Source organism: Pteronotus mesoamericanus, unplaced genomic scaffold (genome assembly GCF_021234165.1).
Source record: "Pteronotus mesoamericanus isolate MK-2021 breed Mesoamerican mustached bat unplaced genomic scaffold, CSHL_Meso_final scaffold_21, whole genome shotgun sequence".
NCBI lineage: Eukaryota > Metazoa > Chordata > Mammalia > Chiroptera > Mormoopidae > Pteronotus > Pteronotus mesoamericanus.
The window spans coordinates 28382576-28397466 of record NW_026555310.1 but is presented as its reverse complement, the minus strand read 5'-3'; the positions used below and the strand labels follow the sequence as shown (position 1 = coordinate 28397466).

At 42.7% G+C, this 14891-nt stretch overlaps 1 protein-coding gene across 2 annotated transcripts in view; it reads left to right on the top strand.

Annotated features, from left to right (window-relative positions):
• Nucleotides 1–9753, top strand: part of APOLD1 (apolipoprotein L domain containing 1) — a 39194-nt gene extending 29441 nt beyond the window's left edge. Inside the window, exons 1-2 of one of the 2 annotated variants that reach the window (XM_054591412.1) lie at nt 4793–4828; nt 6141–9753. In XM_054591412.1, the coding sequence (XP_054447387.1) occupies nt 4826–4828; nt 6141–6884 (747 nt within the window). In that variant the 5' untranslated portion in view covers nt 4793–4825 and the 3' untranslated portion in view covers nt 6885–9753. Of the gene's footprint in view, nt 1–4792; nt 4829–6140 lie in introns of those variants that run through there. The other variant, XM_054591411.1, reaches the window with a different exon arrangement.
• The last annotated feature ends 5138 nt before the right edge of the window (nt 9754–14891 follow it).

The following is a 14891-nucleotide window of genomic DNA, read 5'->3' as shown; positions in this document are numbered from 1 at the left end:
TTTATTTATTTATTTTGAGAGAGGGGAAGGGAGGGAGAAAGAGAGGGAGAGAAACATCAATGTGTGGTTGCATCTCGCACACCCCTCTACCAGGGACCTGGCCCGCAACCCAGGCATGTGCCCTGACTGGAAATTGAACTGGCGACCCTTTGGGTCTCAGGCCCGTGCTCAATCCACTGAGCCACACCAGCCAGGGTTGGAATATGTTCTTTACAAGAAAACACTGGTAGACGGGTAAATAGTCTGTTGGTTTACATTTCTTCTTCTTACCTCCCGCAATGGGAGGTGTATACATCTTTATCCCATTGATGCTGGTTTGGCCACATGGCTTGATTGACCAACAGAATGTAAATGGATATGATGAGTACCACGTTTTAGGAGAAGCTTTAAGTATGATTTGCCAATTTTGCTGCCAAAATATATATATTTTCCTTTATCCATACTTTTTTCCACCGACACTCCAAATCCACAATAGTCTTGTTCACTTCTGCAGCCTACTACCCCATCTGGCTTTGAGCTGTGTACTTTTGAAATCCATCCTTCACACAACTGTCAGCGATGTCAAACCTAACCCTGTAAGGCCACAGATGCCTCCCTTTCCCTTCATGGCATTTGAGAGCCACAATGATCTGCCTCCTGCACATTCCTTCAGCCTCATCCCTGGCCATTCCCAGCTTCCCACTTTATGGCCAGCAATACAACATTGTCTGAAGCACCCTGAACACTCCACCATGCCTTCATTCACTCTGTTCCCTTAGCTTGTCCTCCCCTCTCTCCTAATTTTTGTCCAAATAATTCCTGTTTGACTCTCAAGGTTCAGCTCAATATCACTGCTTTCAGAAAGTCTTCCTCCCTAGTCCTTCGCTGGCGTGCACTCACCCACAGCTTCTTTGGAACACACACCTCTGGCACTTTCCCCGCTGAGCTGAAATGATTTGTTTGGTATCTGTTTCTCCAATGCATTGCCATCTCCTGGAGGACAGGGATGGTATCTTATTCACCTTTGTGTCTTCAGAATGTAGCATGATGAATTCAATACATGTTCATGGAACTAAAACAAACCAAACAAATTAACCATTAATAGAAGGATATTAATGAGTAGTCCCATAATATGCACCTTGGATTCGTACAAAGCTATGACGTTACAAATTGGTTCTTCTGGAAAGCAATATAGCAACGTGGAACAAAAACTGTGAAAATGTTCATTCTCCTCCACCTGGCATTTTTCCTGTTTGTGTTCCCTAAAGAAATAACCCAAAGGGGAGAAATTTACATAGATGTTTCCTTGGCAACTATAGTTATAATAGCTAAAAACACTGGAAGCAATCCAAGCGTCTAATAGACAAGTGACTAAACAAACAATGGAATTATTACATAGCTATTAAAAATGACAAGAGATGAGGACTATGTCAACATAGAGAAGTATGTATCTGCAGGAACGTTAAGTGGGAAAAGAACACAGAGCACTGTTTAAACACTAGCGGTTAAGGATATGTGTGTACATTAACAAAGATCAGAGGCCAATTTGAAGGAAAAAAATGTAGCTGGAGTTCAGTGTTCATTGTATTTTTTTTTTTCCTGCAAAGTTCCATGAGTGTATGACAATACAAGTTGAGATGTCATACCACGTAGGTATCCTAGAAGTCCTCTGCAGAATCAGGGCTCTAACTTACCTACCAGGTGGTATATTTCAAGAGATAATTTCATGCTAAATTCTCATCAAACTATTATGAAAGTAATGACATTTATTTGAAAATAAAATACCTTTATTTAGTTTTATTCAATGAGCAATTTTGAGAGCTTCACAAGGTGCAAGAGCATTTGCAATCTCATGAAATTTACAAAAAAATGGGTAAAATCCTCAGGTGGATATGTGCTGTTTTAACTTACTTTTATTTGCATTGACTGTACATATAAGGACCTATTACAAAGGCAAATCTGAAAGACCTTTGGCCGAAACCTCACATTCACAGTTGTCTCAATTGTATACTTTTGATGTTGTCTTCAAAAGGGTCTTATGTATAGTCACTGAGATATACTGATAAAAATCAAGATAAAAAGGTCATCATCATACACTCTAAAGCTGTGTCACATTAGCTCTATAGTGCTTTGGGACATATATTTTGTAAATCCTATGATTATCTTGTGAATAGCAAAATATTGACATTGCAATATGTATTACATTGTAATTAAAAGAAAATAAACCACAATTTTTATATCTTGTTTCATAATTTGTTTTTTGGTTTGTTTTTTAATTTACCCAGAGCCTCCACAAATAGACATGGCCCAGTCTTCTCTAGATCTCTGGGAGGCCCTGATTATAATGATCACTTTATCTTTCAAATGCGATAGTTTTAACTAGGGCCCCAAACGGGTGGGTTGTTAATAGCCTAACTGTAGAAACACCTTACTAATAAACTGCTCTCTCCTCGCCCTGCTGTTTTTGCTGCCAGGTAACCAGTGGTCAGAAAATTCACAGCTTCCAGAGCGGTGGTTCACAGCCCTGTCTGCAGGTCGGAACCACCCACACTTGCCCAGATGCCACTCCAGCCTCCCAATTCAGACTCTCCAGGGCTGGAGCTTGGAGATCCCTGTCCTTAAAAAACACTCTTCCTCTGTTCTTTCTTGCACTGTATTTCCTGTGGATCCAGGACTCAGAATTCCAGCGAGTACTGTTATTGGTATGGATTAAGTGCACCATGGATTTAATAGATCTGAAGGCTAATCTGAGGGTCAACCACCCTTTTCAATATAGACTCCCTGGAGTGATGTGTTATTAGGTGCCCAAAAACAATTTAAAAAGAAGTTTGATGAGGTGGTAAAGGTACGATACAATATACAGATGATACATTGTAGACTTGTATACTTGAAACCTATATAATTTTATTAGCATGTCACCCAATAAATTCAATAAAAAAAAAAAAAAAGAAATTTGAGGATGCAGTCCACAGATTTGTTTTGTTTTTTGTTGGTTTCTTTTTTTTTTTTTTTTTTGTGGTGCGGGGACTGCCCACATAAAACTTTTGATTAAGCTATCTTTAATTATTCCTTAAATTTCTTATTGTGCTTAAATACATGAAAGTAAATAAGTGCTGAGTCAAAAGTGTTACATTTAAGTGTCAGTTCTTGTAAACAACGGCAAGTACTAGACCTTTACAGGCAGTAAAACTTCAGTTAGCTCACATCGTCAAATGACTGGGTTTTTTTTGCCCCATAGAGACACAGATATGGAACAAATGGATTTACAACACAGAGAAAAATAAATTCCTCAAGATATGGGCTGAAGTCAGTACACATGCTGTCCATTCTCCTATACTAGTTCTCTACTATGCTTACTGATGCTCTGAGGATTATGACTCTCTCTGTAGTCCAAAATTCCTTATGCATGAAATAAAGCTTTAATTGTGTTCATCTAAACCCAACACACACACATACACACACACACATGTCCAGGGAAGTTGGAGAAGCATATGGGAACTGAAGAATCAGAGTACTGTCCCTTTTTGCCCACCACATCCCTACCCTCAGTTCAGCCTGGTTTACATTCATTCCTTTTGGAGTGTTAAGGTCTGTGGGGACATGTTTTCCCACCTCTTATCTCAATAGCACAGGTATATACTGAAGGCATCTTGACGAAGGTTGTATTTATCTTTTGAGGAGCTCCAGAATATTTGAAGATGGGCCAGATTTAGAAAAATCAAGTTCAAAAGGACCATGGTTGTGAGTAGTAGCAAGTGATGTGTTGATAAATACAAGGTATAGTTGTAAAGGTGGGAAATTTAATTTTGTTCTAGAAAGCTATGGCTATTCAGTCTTTCCAGATGAACCCGAGTGTTGAGACGATAATTATTAAAGGGAGAAGCAAATTTGGCCTTCCTTATTTCAAGGTGAGAGTTAGAAGAAGGATAATATATTTGGGGCCCTATCGTCTGAGACTAAAAGCACCCACCGATGCTATACTCGCTTTTCCTTTCCGAGTTATTCAGATAACTGCCCTTCAAGCCATGCTTCACTACCCTGGGGATAGAATCCATTCATTTAACTATTGCACGGACTACAATTGCTACTTCAAATGAAAACCCGGGAAGCGGAATCCCTGCTGCTGTTGAGAGTCTATAATTAGCTTCTTGTGCAGCCTGACCCCACAGATTTTTCTGACGCATTTGGCCTGCAGTGTGCCCTTTCTGAGACCTCAGTATCTTCTCCGCAGCTGGAGATGCCCAAAACTGCACGTAGCACTTCCTGTGGGTGTGGCCTTGAGGGTTTTTTTTAAAGGCTTCATGCTGATTGGATCATGCGTTTCAACCACTCACAGATTCACAATGCTTTTTCAAATGCAGGAGTGGACTATAGGTGGCTTTATCAAATATGAGTTTTCCCCCTCCCCTTTCTTTTTAAAAAGTGATTTCATAATTGTGGCCTCTCAAGAAACACTATAATTGGTTAGCCTGGGATGTGTTTGATGTCTTCCCAGATAACGTCATTCGTTATTCTCAGGAGAGGAAAAGCAGGGTATACCCTCCTGGGAGAATGACAACACTTGTTTCAAGCTGGGGGAACAGCCTGCTGTTCTTTTCCTGCGTTTGGGTGAGAACGAACACACAATGTTCATTTCCTAAACACGGCATGTGCTCTGCGCCCGGCAGGTCATTTTCCACCCTGTCACATCCTTCTGGATGAAGGCTGTAGGGGCCAGGACAGGAAACGGCAAATTCTCAGAATGAGCAAGGCTTTCCCAGGGCAGTCATTGGCTCTCTGGAACTATAAAGCATGCTCATCCAGAAACAGCCTCAGAGGTTTCTTTCCTGGAGATAGCCAGAGGTGAATGGTAAGTGGGGAGCCTAGAGGGATACTATCTGAAAAATTGCCATTATATTTGTAATACTGGCAGTATATCCCTGTATTATATATTTTGAGTGACTTTTCTCATTTTCCTAAGAGGTGTCTTCACTTGGAAATTTATCACTGGTGGGTGGAATTATGGAGACATGCAAGTAAAATGAAGACCTAGGAGGAGTCAGGAGACCAGGATTCTTTCTAGACTGGGTTCTGTGAAGACTTGGCTGCATCTAGAATCTGCCTGTGTTTGGATTTCCTCATCTTTCAGATGAGAATAACGATTTCTGCCCTGATATAGCATAGGCTCAAAATGTTCTATTTCTATGGCTTATTTGCCGCTTTTAAGAAGTTCCTAATAATGATGAGCACAGTGGATATGAGGGTGGGAATTTTTGGCAACTAGGAAAGATGTACTTTTACTTGAAGGTGTACAGTTCTGTCTGTTAGTCATGTGCAATTGACTTTAATTCAACTTGGTACAAGGTTTGCCCCCAGTCAGTTGTTCAATAAAAAATTTGGGTGACTTTAGTTCAACCATTATTCGTTTTAAAAAGGAAGTTTTACTAATAAAAAGATATAGTGGTATTAATTTAATATAGTTTTAATTAAGCACCCATCAAAGAGGGAGACCTGATGGGCCCTAGTTAGAATAAACAGTGAAAACCACAGCTTCGGTTTCATTCTAAGGTAAGAGCCCACAAGAGTAACAAGCAGAAGAGTTGCTGGAGGCAAGCATCTAACTTAGAAAGATTAGTTTCTTACATTTGATAGACAATATGATTTTTCAGTTTTTGGTGACTTGCCTTTTTCACTCATCAGAGAGAGAGGGAGGGAAAAAAACTGTATTAAAAAACTCCGTAGAATCCAAGTCTTCATATAACAAAGGGACTTTGTAAACAGGGACAACCTACCACTTATAAAGTATCTTTCAAACAGAGCAGAAGCCTGAATATTGCAGGTGTTAGAAGGCTTATTCGCTCCTCCTTGTGTTTACATCCTGTATAACAAATAGTTAATAAAAATCCATCCTTAGCGTTCCATGGGAGAGAAGGCAGAGGACGGCATTATTCCTACTTGCATATGCGGATTCAGGCTCCTGAGAATGTGTGTGTCTTGCCCCAGAGTGCAGAACTGACCTTTGAGAACTTGATATATGACTCACTGGAAAGTGACCCGTTTCCCCTCGCGTGCAGTAGCAGCTATAACTTTTGCCAACTGCCCGTTGGCATGTGGGAACCGCGATTGGGAGCTGTTATTAGTGACGGAGACTTCGGAATAACTGCGTGTCTCTGTGCCCGCAGGTCATGGAGGGGCCGGCGGCCTGGGAGCCGCAGGGCGCCGAGGCGCTGCGACGTTTCCAGGGCTTGCTGATGGACCGTCGCGGCCGGCTGCACGGCCAGCTGCTGCGCCTGCGCGAGGTGGCCCGGCGCCTCGAGCGCCTCCGCAGGCGCTCCCTGGCGGCCAACGTGGCAGGCAGCTCGCTGAGCGCCGCCGGCGCAGTCACCGCCATCGTGGGGCTCTCGCTCAGTCCGATCACCCTGGGGGTGTCGCTCCTGGCATCGGCCGTGGGGCTGGGGATGGCCACCGCCGGAGGGGCCGTCACCATCACCTCTGACCTCTCCCTGATCTTCTGCAACTCCCGTGAGGTGCGGAGGGTGCAGGAGATCGCGGCCACCTGCCAGGACCAGATGCGTGAGATCCTGAGCTGCCTCGAGTTCTTCTGCCGCTGGCATGGCCGCGGGGACAGCCAGCTGCTGCAGAGTGGGAGGAACGCGTCCATGGCCCTGTACAACTCCGTCTATTTCATCGTTTTCTTCGGCTCACGTGGCTTCCTCATCCCTAGGCTGGCCGAGGGGGCCACCAAGGTTAGCCAGGCCGTGCTGAAGGCCAAGATTCAGAAACTGGCGGAGAGCCTGGAGTCCTGCACGGGGGCTCTGGATGAACTCGGTGAGCAGCTGGAGTCCAGAGTCCAGCTCTGCACGAAGTCCAGGCGGGGCCACGACCTCAAGATCTCGGCTGACCAGCCCTCGGCGCTGTTTTTCTGAGAACATCCTTTCTCCTAACCACTGAGGCCAGAAACCATTCCTGTGGGACGTGCCAGATTTGTAGGTCCCTCAGGAACACACCAAGCTGCGTTGGGAGCGGAGTGCAAAGGATGAGAAAAACTTTGAAGTGGAAGGTCCTCACATAGCCCTTCTTTTCCCATCACTGTGACATCCTGCTGGGGATGAGTGCTAGGAACTGTTTACTTGCCTGATCCTGGTGGAATATGTGACCCACAAACCATTTTTCCTTTACTAAAACTGTTCGGTCTTCCCATCACTGGGCCCTCCTTGGGTGGTCCCCGCCCCTGTCCCGGAGGTTTGAGCTGAGGTTGGAGAGGGTGCAGACTTAGCCACCCTCTGGGTCGGTCCTCAGAAGGCCTGCGTGAGGAGGCATAAGCTTTACCGCCTCTCTTCCAGAGTTTCTGAGTACAAAGACCTCCAGAATCCAGAGCAAAGAGACCCTCTCTGAACAGTGTAGGAGGGGCCTACAGAGGCCCCTCCCTCTGACTTGCCGTCCCCTCCCCTCTCAGCTCATCCACTCGCAGATCCAGCCTGGGGATGGAGTAGACCTTCCTGGGGTCTTCATATCCAGACTCCAAGAGGGGAAGCCAACCAGTCACCTAAGTGCTGCTTCGTGTGATAGGAAGCTGAGGCCGAGGAAGATGAAGTGACTAACATTTACTGACATCATAGTGTTGAGGGCAATGGCCTCAAGTTAGACCCTGGGTTTATTACAGACTCTGTCACTACTGTGTGATCTTGGCCACTTAGTCTCTCTGAGATTCGGCTTCCTGGTGGGTAAAAGAGAGATGCTAAAACCTTACCCTGTTGTGAGTCTTAAGTGAGATAAAGTGCCTAGCACAATGTCTGGCTCACAAGAGTGGCCCCTGGGCTGGCAGCATTAACATCACCCGGGAACTTGTTATACAGGCAAATTCTTGGACTCAACCCCTGACTTATGGAGTCAGAAACTCTGGAGGTGGGCCCAGCAACCTGTGTTTAAACAAGCTCTCTGGGGGATTCTGATGCCTAGTGAGATTTGAAAACAAACCCACTGCAACAGATGTTAATTTCTGATCCCCTCAATGAGCTTCCACAAAGTCTCGTGGCTTCTCTAAGGGCTGCATGGTCTTCAGAGTCATTCACTAAAGGCCAAGGACAGACTGTGTCCCAGAAATAAAAGAATGTGTGGGCACTGGCCAATGCACCTGGTGCTCCTTCCCACCATGTTAACCAAGAGATGTAGCATAATGAGCCCTGTAGAGGGCAGTGTTGTCCACTCATTGTAGAAACTGGTACAGAAAGGAATGTGAATTTATTGGAAGTTGACCCTTATTACCTTCTTTGAAAACTGCTAGACCATGTATTTTTTAATTTATTTTAATTTTTTATTTAATTACTGTTTATTATTTGCTTCTAATTTTATTTAATCATCACATTTAGAAAATAATAGGAATTGGAAGTGTCTGAATGGGAGACTACTGAGGCTCTTTTCAGGAGAAGAGGTTGAGTTTGGCTTTCTGAGGCTGGTTATGAGTGCTCCAGGAGTACATCTCTCTCCTTCCCACATGAAGGAAATGTGAGAAGTTGTGAATAGAGAGACTGGAGCTGAGTTTAAGCTTATAAATGGAGGCTTGACTTGCAGGATCTAGAAATGATGCGGGCATATTTAACCTGAAGGTACCTTGCCAGCAGATAACACTTGATCTGAAAAGAGAACCTATTTAGCTCACAGTTCTGAACCATTTTCCAGGAAAAAAAAAATTAAAGGCATATGAAGGAAGCACTTAGACCTTGGAAGCCTGATGCCCTGTAAAGTTATGTCTCACGGGTGACAGACAAAATAGTTTGTGTTGTAGTGGTGATGTGTTGTATATCATGTAGGGGGCTGTGAGAAATCTGTAAGCTGCTTCTAAGAAAGTATACTTTCTTTCATTTCCATTTCTACAACTTTAATATTAAAAAACATGTTGAAAAGTCTTTGGGACCAGACACATACAATAGTTAGCTGTATTTCTCAATTATTTAATATGCTTTTAATTTATTCAGTTTTCTCCCATGCTTCCCAATGATGGCAATATGTCTGAGGAAGTATAATTTCAGTGATGGGGGGGAGGTGGTTAGTGGTTCTATATTTTAATTTTTCCTATAAATTTCAATCAATCTGTATCCTGGTTTATTTTCAAGTTGTCCCTGGTTTCTTTTGAAACTGGTGTCATTTCCTAGACTACTTTGCATAAATGCTAGCATTTTAGTCACCAAAATGTACTTCACATTGTCATTTGTGTTCTGTCTCAAAGGTACAACCACTCCCTAACTCCATCTTCTATTAATGCTTAAGCTGGAAGTCTATTCTTCCAATGCCTGAGCTGTTCCCTAGAAATAAACAGGGCACTTTTGGTGGCAGCTGCAAACATGTCCTATCCTTAGGGTATTTTGTGTCTATCAGAGTCCTAACCTCCTGAAGTTATTTAAGTGGCCCACTTTACATCTAAGGAAGACAGTCTACTTTGGAACAACAAACTGCGCACAAGAGAAGCTCAATAAATGCATTGGAGTAATTTAATAAACTGCTTAGCTATGTTAATAGAAATTTGTTGATAATGAAAGAGCATCCATCCCCTACATGTCTGTTAGAAAGATTGGAGCCTCTATCAGGATTTAGTCAAGTTCAGTTCAATGAATCCTAAAGACAAATACTTATTTATTTCTTTTGTGGAAATGTGAATAAGGCTTTTCCTTAAGGCCTACATTCTTTAAACAAACAGATTGAAATGGTATGTTGTAAAGGGGAGAGGGGAGAGAGGTATTTAGGTCACAAGTATACTTCAGAAAAAGGTCCCGATTTTGAAAAATAAATATGCTTATACTAAAGGTTTAAGTGCTTCTGGTAGTTTCTGTGGCTTACAATGATTTTCTTTCACAATAAAGGAGATTCAATAAAACTACATCCTGCTCTAGTAAAAAAACAGAACAAAACCAAAAAAACAAAAACAAAAAACAAACCCTTAGCAAGCATTCTGATTCTAATTGCTTTGATGCATTTACCCTCAGGCATCTGTCATTTCCAGTATGGTAAGTGTCAAAGTCAAGAGTGTGTACTGGGAGAAAAAAGAGAGAAGAGTGGTGTAGAAGCCACCCTAAATCAGATATGTCAAACAAACATTCAACTTTATACAGTTCTCAATACCTTGGTGTGAAAAGAAAGAGGAAATTGAGAAAGTGAGATAAAGACACTATGCAGAGATAAATAGGGATACAGTTAAATGCAGCAATTTTTGAATTCCTTGTTTTTTTTCTTTTTTTAAAAAAGATTTTACTTATTTATTTTTAGAGAGGAGAAAGAGAGGGAGAGAGACATCAGTGTGTGACCGCTTCTCACAAGCACTCTATCAGGAACCTGGCTTACACCCAGGCATGTGCCCTGACTGGGAATTGAACCAGAGACCCTTTGGTTCTCAGGTTGGTACTCAGTCTGCTGAGCCACAGCAACCAGGGCTGAATCCCATGGTTTCTTTTCCCCCTCACTGCAGCAAAATTAGTTCTTTCTCTTTTTTGAAATGAATTGTTTATGTCTCAAACTTTTAAAAAAATATTTTATTTATTTATTTTTAGAGAGAAGGAAAGGGAGGGAGAAAGAGGGAGAGAAACATCAATGTAAGAAACATCTACTGGTTGCCTCTCTTACATGGCCTGACTGGGGACCGGACCCACAACCCAGGCATGTGCCCTGACGACCTTTTGCTTTGTGAGATACCACCCAACCAACTGAGCCACACAGGTCAGGGAAAATTTTTGATCTCTGTAATCAATCACCTAATCTTAAATTTGCTTGTGTATGAATTGGTAACTTTGGAAAAGAGCAGACACTTAATAATTCACTTAGAATTTTCAGTATCAAACTGTGTAAATCGATTTTTAGAAAGCAATCAACTCATGTACTGGAATACTCTTATTATCTAGAAATCAGACTTCCAGCCGTTTCAAATCTTTGAATGTAATTACTACCTGGGAAGTAATCAAAAGGGAACTTAGAATTAGCTAAATTACTCTTCACAAAACCTAGAGAGAGGGAGAAAGGGAGGGTAAGGAGCAACATCTCTATTAGGAGGCAAAAGTTTCCCACAAATCTCCAGGGAATTCATCTTACAAGTCACTGATCTTGACTGTGCAAAGCAGGCTGGGAAATGCAGTAATTTTTAGCTGAGAATTGGCTGATCCCAATATACCTAGAGTTCTGTGTGTAAGGAAGAAAAGGAAGGTGGACGCAGGGTAGGGGGTCCAGCAACCCAAAGAGCCTATAGTGGTTGCTCCAGTCAGTCAAGGGCTACAGCCCTGGAGGTGGTCTCCCACAGTGGCAGCCTCAGAGCCTCCCCACCTTGGAAATATCCCTGGGTCTGGATGTTACACTCTTAGTGAGTGTGCACACCCCGCGCCCCCCCCCCCCCCCAAAAAAAGGACTGCTTTGGCAAGACCCTGACTGTTTGCAAAGGCCAGCCCCAAGCTGGAATCCTGTTTTTTGCTGTAGCATATGTATTCCTGTTATAACAAGTGCCCTTTTAGTTAATTGCAATAAATCTCTCCTTGTTGAATTGACAGGAGGTGCGGATGTTAACTTTTTGCTCCTGGCAAATGCTGGTAAATCCTGCTGTGGTCTGGAATAAGACAAAGATAAGATCTGGACATAACCCCTTAGCAACCTTAGAGTTGTTAGGAGAGGGGAAATCATGCTGATGAAGCAAGGCCCCTCTGGGGGCCAGGAAGGAACTTTAGGGACCCTCCAATGTGGTCTTGAAAGGACAGGTAAAGCTTGTCTACATGAAGCTACCACTGCAGAGAATGATGTTTAATCCCATTTTATATCTCCCATATAACCCCAGGGGTGGGAGTGCAGTCAGGCCTGTGAGCTGATTTGCCTGGATTGTTAGCAATGAATCCCAGCCAAGCCCTCTGCCTCCCAAACACACAGGAGAATTCATAGCATGGCTTGTTCCAGCATTTGTGTGGCTACAGTTGCCAAATCTACCCAAATACTTGTACCTGGGAGATGCTTTTTGTGTAGGTAGAATTAGGGAGGGGTGGTGATGTCTAAAACCTTTCTTTTAGGCTAAACATTTCTTTTGCTAGACTCCCTGGATGACATGTAGACATTTGTTCTGCCCTCACCTTGTTATTAAAATTGCACTGTCAAAATGTCATTGAAGAACAATACTTTTCTCAGTGTTTAAATAATAGACATTTAGATAATAAATATAGACAATGAATGTGGGTATTTAATGATAATAATAATAGTTAGCATTTATTGAAAACTTACTGGGTACTGCTGTAAGTACAATTTGCATGTATTACCACATTTACAAAAAATCTTAGGAGGGGGAGACTGTAATTACCCCATATTATTAGACAAAGAAAGTAAGGGAACTGAGAGGCTGCATGACCAGCAAGGGCTGCGCCAGGATTCGAATCCCGGCCGCCTGACTCCAGAGTTATACTCTTAGCTCTTCTGAGAGTAAGGATTTTCCTAATATAAAATAACAGCTCACGATAGTGGTGGCGGTAATGACAAGCTGACAGATTCATTCCTTCATCTAGAAAACATTTATTGAGTAGTCACTTTATACTCCCTACTGTCATTTGTGAGCAATGCAGGCAGAGTTCTGGATCCATGGCCCTAACAACCCAGTAATCTAGGTGGGGTGATCTTTGCCAGTGGGTTAACCAATAAGAAATTAAAATGGAGTTTTGCAAATGGCTAGTATTAAAACAACAACAACAACAACAACAACAAAAAACCAAAAGACCAAAAAACACAAAACCAACAACAATGTGGGTGCAATTTGAAAAGGATCAAACTTCAGCTTTGATCATAAAAGCCTGTGCACAAATATTCTGCAGTGCTGCCTCGGATGCCCTAAACATGACAAGATTCTTATGAACACAACACCTGGAATGAGAGGACGTGATTAATAAGAACTTTTTGTTAAGTGCTGGCTGATATGCTGGGACTGAAGGTATCGACAGAGACTGCGCACATATCAATGAAGGAATTACTGGTTCAGCAGGCCTTTCCAGACCTTGTACAAAAACCTCTGAGGATGAAACTTCTTTGGGGTCATTCCATTGAAACTATCAACAAACCTGCTCATCAGTTTTCTTCCTGTTACGGGTGTGCACTCAATTTCAGTATGATAGCTATAGATTAAAACTGCATGAGACTTGTGGGTGAGGAAACAGGTGTGAGGATGAATGAGACTTTAGGTGTCATAAAACTTCAAAATAGTAATGCTAGATGATTTGCTTTTAACATTGTTCCCCCACCTTCTTCATAGTTAACACTATGAATGGTTGGACTTTCATTCTTTCTAACTCCTCTGTAGCATCTGACATTGTTGACTTCCCAATTATGAAAACTCTTTGCTCTCTTGAAGTCTGTGTCATTAGCCCTTCTAATACGTCTCTCTTAGTACCTTTTCTTTCTCTTCTATTTGCAAATTTCAGGTGTTCCCTGAGCCTCTGATCCAGGCTGCTTTCCCTCCTACCTCCTTCGTATACAGTCCTTCACGCCCCCTCTAGTGTTTCCCCAGTCCTGGGCTGGAGGTTGGTGTGGATGCAATCAGCGCTTAAAGTGTTCTCTTACATAAATTTGAATTTGTTGGATATTAGATGAGATGAAAACAATGGTGAAGATCCTTGACTGAGTAAAGCAGATTAGAGGGAACGTGCACAAAAAGAAAGTCTTGGCTGTGTTCCTCCTACCCTGTTCCCCTCACTGGAGTGGCTCCTCTTTGATTTCAGCCACATGTGGTCTTGCTCTTATCTGGATGTCTGACAGCAATCTGCTTGTGTCTCTTATACAGACTTATCACCTGATACCTTATCACTACAGATGTTTGTGCCTCTCCCAAGGCTCTTAAGGACAGAAACGATATCTCAATTATCGCTAAGGCTCCCCATGGTGTCTCTCCAGCTTCCGCCACAGGAGATGCTCCGTGAGCATTGACTGAGTGAACAAATGAACAAGCACTCTATGCTCATGGATATGCTGGCATTGCTTCCCAGCACAACTGAAGCTACTCGTACATGCCTTCTCCTCTCTAAAACTGGTCCAGTTTTACAACCCTTCTGCCTCTATCAAGGCAATGTCAGTACCCCAGTTGTTGACCTTGAAATCTCATTGTCATCTCCAAGTCTTTCCCGTCCTTATCTCTCTGATAGAGCTTCGCCAAGGTATATCCTTCTGGTTAAAAGTCTCTCCCAAGCACTTTGATCCGTTCCACTGCTACCATAACCCATCTAGGCTTTTATTCTCTAACATCTGCAACAACCATCAAGCTGGTTTTCCTAATTCTGGGTTCTTTCCGCTCAAATCCATGCTATACTCTAATCCTCGATTCATTTACATAAATCATGGATTTTCTCAGATTCCAATTGCATGGAATGTAACTTTTCCTAAAACTGGACTCTGAATTTGAGTACACACCCAGGGGAGGGCTGAGTTCCTGCGGCGTTTGTGGTGTTTTAATAGTGTAGGGGGGTTAAAAAAGTGATGGGTGATATTAGCAAGGGCTAAGATGAACTTAATTCTATTGTTCTAATGAAAAAGACAATGATGTAGTTTAGGGACTTTACAAAAAAAAGTCAGGAAGAAAAGGACCAAGGGAGGAGGTAGGCGGAGGAAGGTGCAAAGCGGAAGGAGAGCAGCTGGCAAAGGCACAATCGGGCCCCCAGGAGGTGGGTATCCTCCCTGAAACCGCAGGCCGAGTGGTTCTGAGTGACCCGGAAGGAAAAATCAGACCACTGCGCACCACTAAAGCAAACTCTGCGCAGGACCTTCACTGGGGAGAAACTGAAGCAGAGAGAAAAGCTCGATCTATGTTGAACCTGATGTCTCACCTCCACAGGCTCTTAAATATCTTTTCTTCACTGAAACATACACAATTCATAACAGATTATAATTCATAACTAAGGATATAATTATGGTTAAAGATACTTTTCTGAGTGATAAAA